General features: G+C 49.9%; 1 protein-coding gene across 1 annotated transcript in view; it reads left to right on the plus strand.

Moving 5' to 3' along the window:
- OTOP2 (otopetrin 2) overlaps positions 1–8914 on the plus strand; it is a 25917-nt gene extending 17003 nt beyond the window's left edge. The window contains exons 2-8 of the mRNA XM_042032490.1: positions 2356–2558; positions 3556–3984; positions 4445–4581; positions 5198–5256; positions 5913–6046; positions 6494–7383; positions 7921–8914. Coding sequence (XP_041888424.1) covers positions 3588–3984; positions 4445–4581; positions 5198–5256; positions 5913–6046; positions 6494–7383; positions 7921–8091 — 1788 coding nt within the window. The 5' untranslated portion in view covers positions 2356–2558; positions 3556–3587 and the 3' untranslated portion in view covers positions 8092–8914. The remainder of the gene's footprint in view (positions 1–2355; positions 2559–3555; positions 3985–4444; positions 4582–5197; positions 5257–5912; positions 6047–6493; positions 7384–7920) is intronic.
- Positions 8915–9128: the final 214 nt, after the last annotated feature.

Consider the following 9128-nt stretch of genomic DNA (forward strand, 5'->3'; position numbering starts at 1 on the left):
ATATTTATATTTATATTTATATTTATATTTATATTTATATTTATATTCAATCTCCCTAGTATCACTAGGAAGACAACAGCAGACCCAGTCACCATCCCTGTCCCCCATCTACCCTGCCTATACCCACAGAATTCTGCTTTCCAAGGAATTGCACAACAAACTGCACAACAGGAATCTGATAAACCAAGGAAACTCATAAAGGCTGGAAAAATTCCCTTCCTCACCTCTTTTCCCTCTCTGGAGACTAAAAAAAAAACACCCCAGACTCTGTGTGTAACTCGGTACTTCACTGCGATGTGCAGGGGGTGCAGTGTTCGGCCTCTGGTGTCTTTTATGCTGACACAGAATTCCCGGCTGGGTGAGACCCTCGGGAAGCTGCACGGCCCCAGGCAATGTCTCCAGCACCGCATTCCCGGGTCCCGGGCACCCTCTGCTGTCGGAAAACAGGGAGCCAAGCCTGGATGCTGACCGAAGCACGAAGCTGTCCCAATCCATTACACTCAAGGGTGAATCGGTGGATTGTATCCCCTGGGACATGCTGACGTGGAGGAGGAATTTCCTGCTACTCTCTTGTTCGTTTTACCTGTCATGTCCTGACTCTGGGAATGGATCCAGATCTCCAGGGCCGGATCCTGTGTGTGTCACCATGGCCCTAGGACAGGCACAGGGTTTGTAGAGGGTGAAGGCAGAGCCATCAGATGGTTGAGAAATGGGAGGAGAGTGGAAAAAATGGGGAAAGACTGTAAGACAGCATCAGGAAGTCTTGAAAGGCAATGAGCAGAGAGGAGCTTAAACAGTGAGAAAGGCAGCTTATTTTTGTAAGGAAAAAAAAATGCCCCAAGACAGGAGGAGGGCAGCCCTAAAGCAGTGCCAGGTGCACCCATGCAAGATGCAGTGATTAATCCCCGGGTGACCGACACGGTGTCACCCTCCCGGCTGCCCGGGGACACCTGGAAGTGCATCAGAGCCAGGCTCTGCTCCCTGCGGGCTTTGCTCACCTCAACAGGTCGGTTTGCACCAGCTCAGCCTCCCTGGGCAAGTCCTGATGGGATGTAGTAGCCACGGAGGTATTTGTTGCTGGGATCCTTGCAGGTGAAAAGCAGCACAGTAACGCCTGCAATTCATTACCGGCGTTATTTAATGATTCTTGCATTGTTACTAATTAAGTTTGTTGCGCCGTACGGTGGCTGCCAGGGGGACTGGGAGCATTGCCCGAGGCAGTAACACTCTTTCCTCTGTTGCTGGCTGGTAAGGACGAAAGAGGGAGGATAAACCAGTGCGTTTAGCCCGAGGGGCCTCTGAACCTCTGGCCTCTGCAAAAGCACGATTATCAACTCGGGTTTACTTCAGGGAGGCCCGGGCTTCCTCGGGAAAGGCCGCAGGCTGAGAGGAGAGCAACCACTTAGCCCAGCAGGAATCCCTATGGATCAGCAGAGGCCAGGCAGGGCAGAGCCGGTGCTGCTGGTGGCAGCACGGGAGGGATGCACGGAGCTCTCCCTGGGCTCTACAGTGGATCCTGAGCTCTCCTTCCCCATCCCACACAATTCAGTGCTGCAAGAGGGACACGGTGAGCAGGCAGGAACAGTACTGAGGAAACACACAGCAAATGGCCCCAGCTCCGTGCTTGCCCTGAAGGGGGAAAGCAGGAGAGACATCTCCAAAAGAGGCATTTCAAGGACTAAAACTTGTCCCCATCCTCCCAGAGCTGCCGTGGGACTCCTATAGCTCCCCCGCAAAACATGCAGCTGGGTGAAAGGGACCTTGAGCAGAAACTGTCCCCTTACCAGACAAATGTTTGAATCATATCTGCCCTGTGGTTTGTGACATGGTTACTCCCTTGGAAGGAGAGGAGTTAAGGTCCTGAGGTCCAGAGAACAGTAATCCCACCCTGAAAAGTTAAAGGCAGTGCGTCAGCAAAGGAGAACACAAATCCCAGTCTCTAAATCCTGCCCTTCTCTAGTGCTAAACCTTCCTCGTTGATGACATCATGGGTGGGACAGGATTGAGTTACCCTTGGCACTGAACAGGTACAAATGCAAATTTCTTCCTTTTCCTCAAGAACCTCCGAGGCATGGAGTGGACTGATTTGAATAGCACAGGGTGGGGCACAATGTTTATCGTTCTCCAGTAAGCAGAAAGCCAAGCACAAAATCATTGCCAAAGATAAGTTCATCACCTAAACAATCTCCTCTCAAGGGAAGAGACCTCATGCATGTAAGGAGATGGATTTGGTGGGGTGGTCTTGCTCTGTGGTGACCATGACCCTATGACCAAGCGGTCCGTGCCACGCTTAGCAATGTTGTCAACTCCTGTTCTCACTAGGCAAATAACCCTTATCTCCTCATCTCTCTCCAGCTTCCCCAAAATCAGCTATTGCACAAAATGGATCACATGAGTTTCTCTGAGAAGCCCACAAAGCCCTGCTGTCAGCTCCAGACATGGTATAAATCACAGAGACGTCCCAACGGGTATAAATTCCTCAACTGACCAAGCTGCAGCAACAGGGAAACTTCTCAGCCTGGCAGGAGCAGAGATTTGGATCCCAGGCAGCAAAACAGGTTGGTGGAATGGCTTTGTTTTGTCAGGAAAATGAATCCACGAACACCAGAGGTTTATGTCCAAAGAGGAGACAGAGGAGCCCTGCTACTTTATTTGAATAAAGGGAGAGGCCACGGGGCAGTTCCCCTGGGGTCTCTCAAATTGTTAGAGGACGCAGCCTCCTTTTTATCCTATTTCCTGGCTGCATTTCCCTCTGTCTTTCCCCATTGGCTGAGGTACTTAGGAGATACAGACTTCCCGAATCACCTAATACAGCCCGCCTTCTGATGTACACCCCCCTTTTTCTTTTCCTATGGAACTTATGGTTCTTCCCATTGCTTCTTTCATCTCTCAGTATCTATCTTTACCTATCAGCAGACCCACAGTTTGTTTGTAAAGACAAATCCATCGCATTCCTTTCAGTTTGGATGGTTAATTTGCTTTGTTTCAGGCTTTTCACAGAGAATCAATGAAATCCCAAACTTGGCAGAGGCAGGGGGGCTTTAGAGGACATGACAACTCAGGTAGTTCACACCCTTCCTGCAGGAACTGCTACAAACTGTGATGGGATGGTCCAAAGATTCCCGGGGGTTTCTTACCTTGTGCTAGCCTGTTCTTCAGCAAGGAAGTATAACAATTTCTCAGAATGTTTACTGTTTGACATTTAGAATTCAAACCACACTGGCTGTTTGCCCCAGGATATTTGATCCTGCGAGTTCTTTTTGGTGCTTCTCCAAATCTTGCATCAATAAGCACATAAATGTTGTGTGACCAATTAAACACACTTGATTAAACTGACCTGGGATCTCCCCGAGCAAGAGCATCTTAAGCAAAAAAACCTCCAGGGAACCAGGAAAGGAAAGTTCAAAAATGAGCTCATCCCTCTTCTTGCACTCCCTGTCTCAGCCTTCCCTGTTCCTGTGATACATCCTCTCCTCCTCGTCACGTGTCCTGCTTTGGCCCAGTCCTGGGCCGTTCCAAATGCACCTCTCAGTCATGGGCCTCTCTTCCCAACAGCACAGACCCTCAGGCAGAGCCTTGGTTGAACCATGACCGAGGAGCCTGGGCGGAAGGACAGCGAGCTCGGACACCCCCACTCCAGCATGGGCTGCGGACACAAGGACGACAAAGCCAGCCTGGCTTCGAGCCAGATAGCATCTTTCAGCCACCAGGCCCCCTCCACTCCTGCCTCCAAGGAAGTGTGGAAGAAGGGTGGCCGCATGTTCTCCATCCTGCTGGCCGTGCACTTGGCCCTGCTGGCCTGCACGCTGGTGAGCAGTGGGGCTTTCGAGAAGATCGCTGTGCACGACTACGATGTCTTCTTCCTGCTGACTGTCATGATGCTGATAGTCATCATCTGGATCATCTTCTACCTCGCCGGCACCTCCCGGTGCCCGGGTGCCATCCTCGGCAAGGACTCCCACGCCGGGCCCATCTGGCTGAGAGGTACGTGCTGGGGCTGGAGGGGAGATGCAGGATGGACAGGTCATGGGAGCATCAGTTATTACAAGGGAAGCAGCAAAGATCTGGGCAGAGCCTCTTCCTGCTGATGGACAGGGGCATGGCCCCGTGCCCTACTTCAGGTCAGCTCCTGGTCCCTCCAGGGGGTTCACTGCCTGGTCTCCCTCTATCCACAAAGGCTCTTGGTAACTTACACCAGGATCCCTCCCACTGCTGTTGCAAGAGCTGTTAGCCCCAGCATACCAGGCTGTTTGAAAATCATTTCCAGCCAAAATTATTGTATTATTTTGTTGTTGCCAAGATAATTTGGGTGCTGAGAGAGGAAAAACAGCAGTAGAAGAAAAGCCTCTTCATGACAACAGTTCCTCTTCTTCCTCTCACCCATCTGCATTAGCTCATGTATGCACATATGTGTCCAACCACAAGTATTTTTGTTCCCCAACAGGAGGCTTGATCCTATTTGCCATTTTCAGCCTTGTCATGGATGTGTTCAAAATAGGATATTACTCGAGCTTCTACAGCTGCCTGTCTGCAATCAAAATCATCTACCCCATTGTGCAGGCAATATTTGTGGTTGTCCAGGTGAGATGGTTGTGCTCTGTCTTGGGGAGGGGTAGAGAGACACAGGCACCAGTGGAAGGCGCTCTGATCTCTTGGATTTAATTCAACTGCCCCCACAGAAAATACAAGGGCTTAGCTCAGCCCCCACCCAGCCCACATCTTCTCCCTCCAACCACGACAGCTTCCATCTATGGCAACTCAACTCACTCTAAGGCATTGATTTAAACTTGTTCCCATCCCATGACATTTTTGTCACAAACTCTGAGAAGCCCCCAGCCAGCCAGGCCTCCTTTTCCATGAAGAACAAAGGAGGAGAAGGACAGTCAAGGCAGGGGCTTGCAGTTTGAGATCCCAAACAGAGGACCCCCTGCTCTGGGACAATGCCAAGGAGGGAAGAGATCAGAGAGGGACAATTCAGACAGAACAAGGAGTGGCCATGGGCGGAGCAATGGCAGTGGAAGCAAAGAAAGAACATCCAGCAGAGGGCCAGCATTATGAACGAGGCTGGGCCCAAGTGGACCCAAGCAAAAGAGGCTCCAGCTTGCTCTCTGCTCTGCAGGGAAACCCCTCCTTTGGAAGGATGTGCTTTGCTTTCTTGTTTTGCTGGAAATAACAACTCTCTTTCTTTCCCCTGCAGACATATTTCCTATGGGTCTCTGCCAAAGACTGCATCCACGTGCACCTGAACGTTACCAGGTGAGCGCTGCTGCTCCTTGAATCCTGCTGGCCAGCAGATCTGGGCCCCCACGACCCCTCTGTACTCCCCCACACAGCTAAGATGTAACCAGGGGATAACCCCTTAATGCTGTCCAAAACTAAACCTGCTCAGTCTCCAGCTAAACTTAGATCCCAGCTCAAGCAGCTGTGGTTAATGACCTGTGCATCTATCAGGGTTGGGATTCAATTCAAGAATACAAGCATTACTCAAAGTAGACAGTATTAAATAAATAATTGTCATTAAATAATGATTCATAGTTGACTTTTTCTTCCCTGGGGAAGATAACTATGCAGTGGGCAAGCCTCAGGCTAAAATATGATCTTGTCCACTTTTGCACTCCACTTTGGATCTCCTGGAGACCAATTTAGATCTACTAATTTATTCACTATTGAGAAGCTCTTTCAAAAGCAACTGTGGGAATCAGGCCTTGCTAATTCTCATGAGCATGGACAAAAAGTAGGAAGAGAGTGAGGGCAGCAAAGAAAGGATCAAGATTTCTAGCCTGGACCACTGGAATCCTCACACCACTTCAGGCAGATGCCACAGCCCCTCTGAGCACACCTAAACCACAGATGGGAGAAACATGGCCTAGAGCCACTGCTTTAATGTCACAAACCTTCTCCTCCTCCTGCAGGTGTGGCTTGATGCTAACGCTGACTACAAACCTGGCAGTGTGGATGTCAGCAGTGACAGACGAGTCTGTCCACAAGGCACATTCAAAGCTGAAGAAAAACATGACAGAGGAAATCTTCAGGTGGCTCCTGAAAGGTAGTCTGCCCCTTTGTGAAGCTATCTGGTCCAGGGGGGGATCCCATCAGGTAGAAACTGTTTAGCAAGTCGGGTTTTATCCCTTTTCAGAAGGTCTGTTCAGAGCTGGAGGTTCCTTTGGCAGGGCTGGTTTGTTAAAAGCCAAGTCTGGATGTTCATTTCTTGACCTCTATCAGAGAGGGGTCAGAGAGGTGGAAGACTCTGTACAAATGGGATGGGAATGAAGAAGGGAAGGAAAAAGAAAGATTTAACCTGACAGTTAACCTTTTAAGAAAGAGCCTGGGCACCAGAAAGCTGAGGGTGAAGCATGCTTGTTTTCAAAGTGGTCACGTATTCTTCTGTCCTTTGTCTTGATTTTCACTGACCCCAAGCATCCCGTTCTTCAGGGAGAAGTGTTGGCTCCTTGTTTTAATACCTCTGCATCTGTCTGGTTTTGTCCTGTTTCAGTGGGAATGAGAAGCAGCTCAGTTGAAGAATGCAATTGCAACAGCCAAATCTGCCAGATCTTCAAGAACGGCTACTTTTGGCTGTACCCCTTTAACATTGAGTACAGTCTCTTTGCCTCTGCCATGGTCTATGTCATGTGGAAGAATGTTGGACGCTTCATAGACCACCACTCCCACCACATACAGCGCCTGAAGTTCAGGCTCTTCCGAAGGACCTTCTTTGTAGGCATCATGTTGGGCCTCATCATCCTCGTGAGTGGTCTGGGAGTCCTCATCCTGTATGAGGTGCAGGTAAATTCCAGCACTGAATCCAGCAAGAAGAGCCAAGCACTCACCATGTACTACATCTTCAACATTGTTTGTCTGAGCCTGATGTCTCTTGTCTGCATCGGTGGCTCCATTGTCTACCGGTTTGACAAGAGGGACATGGACCGGCACAAGAACCCCACCAGGACCCTGGACGTGGCCCTGCTGATGGGGGCAGCCTTGGGGCAATATGCCATTTCCTACTACTCCATTGTGGCCATCGTGGCCAGCATGCCAAGGGACACTATCAGCGCGCTCAACCTCACCTACGCCCTCCTAATGATCGCCCAGCACACCTTCCAGAACGTCTTCATCATCGAGGGCCTCCACCGGCAGCCCCCCAAGGAGGACTACAAGCACGAGTCTCACCAGAAGGACCTCTATGGGCTCACCTTTGTCAACATCAACGCCGTGTCCCTGCGGGTGCCCGACACGGGCAGCACCTTGGCCACCGGTGCGGCATCTGGCACGGAAGCCACGCACGCTTCTGACCTCGTGAGGTCCCTCACCGCCCCCAAGAAGATGAACTGGAGGAGGAAGTTCTTGAGGGAGATCTCCATGTTCCTGCTGCTGAGCAATATCATAGTGAGTACATGCAGGGAGAAGAGTTTGTGGGGGAGGGAGAGGGGTACAAGCACAAGGGAGAAGGGTTTGTGAAGGAAAGGATGTGGCCTATGGAAAACAGTCCTTTCTGTGCAGAAAGCGCATCAGTTATATTTATAAATGCAGAGTTGTGATTCCCTTGTTGTCTAAAAAGAAAAGAGCAACTGCCCTGAAGTTAAGACATTTCAGGCTACATCAATAGACCTGTCACTTATCACCAGAATATCAGACACAAGAGGTGGGGGCAAGAGAAGAATCAGTTTCAGTATTTTTATTGTGTATTAGTGGATGTGTAGGACAGCTTATTAAAAGCAATAAATTACATTAAACCATTCCCTTCACCCCCTAAAGAAAGAATGTAAAGTGACAAATATCTGGGGTCAAGTCTGGGTTTTCTTGAGACATGGTAGCACATCTCTTCTCAAAATCCACGGCCTAGGAGGTTGCTCCTTTCCTGGGCAGGTCCCTGATGTACCACACACCTTTCTCACTGTGGTGCTGTTCTGTTTCCTCCCACAGCTCTGGATCATGCCAGCGTTCGGTGCCCGGCCCCAGTTTGACAATGACACAGAACTGAACTTCTATGGCGATTCCATGTGGCCGGCCATCGTGGACATTTGCCTGCCCTTTGGGATCTTCTACCGAATGCACGCTGTGGCCAGTTTGCTGGAGGTCTACATCATGTCCTAAAGAGCTCCCTTGCAAGGAAGATGAGATCCTCCTTAAGCAATCCACCTTCTTCCTACCCCAGGGCTGGGAGGCTGCCCAGAAGTCCCCAGGGGTCCCCAGCACTGCCTGAATCATGTCCCCTTGCAGTGTTGGGGCGTTTATGAACTGTCAGTGAAGATCATCCAAACATAGTTCAGATTTTATTTTTGCTACTTATGTGTGGGTGTGCCTGTGTGTGTCTGAAGTTCTTAAAGCTTAAAAGAGAACAGATTAAAAAAAAGGAACGTGTCTAGGGCGGGACATGGTGATTACCCTTGGTTCATGCAGAGACTCACCTTCCTGGTAAAGCCTGTTCACTCCATGCCACCGATGGACTCTCCAGAGGGTCCTCAGCACCCTTGGGCAGTCGGAGCCTCCCTGCACGCAGAGAGCTGGAGAGTGCAAGGGGCTGACACAGGCCTGGAAGGACAGAAAGGGAAACCACTTCATCTCCTGGTACGGCCAGTCAGAAATCACTCCCCTGCAGAGATGTGAAAAACAAACTGGTAACCACCAAAGGCTTTGGGAACCGTTTTAATCTTTCCGCTCTGTATTGCCCGTGTGTATGGGCCCTCTCGACCCTTCCCTGTGCCAGCCCCTGCCTTCCTCTCCAAGGAGGCACCACTGCAGCCTCCTCTTCCCAAGGAGGGAGAGCTGTGCATGTGGTCCTGGGCTAGCCCTGATATGGGATTGCTCTAGCACACTTTTTTCTCAGCTTTCCTGAATCAGGGCTCAAGAATCATAAAGATGATGTGGGCAGTGGGCAATACAGTCTGGGGGATAATAAAGAGATTTTTCTTTTTTTTCTTTTTTCTTTTTTTTTTTTTAATACATAATGATTTTTTTTTAAATATATGAACATTTTTGTATGCAAAGTTATTTATTGATTTTCACTGTAACTGAACTCCTGAAGGGACCCTATGACACAGAAATCAATGCAATGCCATGGCCAATTTGATCTGCAGTGTCCTGAAGGATGCTGGTGCTGCACCCTCAAGCCTGTGTGTGCTTTGAGGCTT

The sequence above is a fragment of the Corvus kubaryi genome, unplaced genomic scaffold, assembly GCF_017639235.1.
Source record: "Corvus kubaryi isolate FWS band 111438036 unplaced genomic scaffold, C.kubaryi_AGA036_p1.0 37353, whole genome shotgun sequence".
NCBI lineage: Eukaryota > Metazoa > Chordata > Aves > Passeriformes > Corvidae > Corvus > Corvus kubaryi.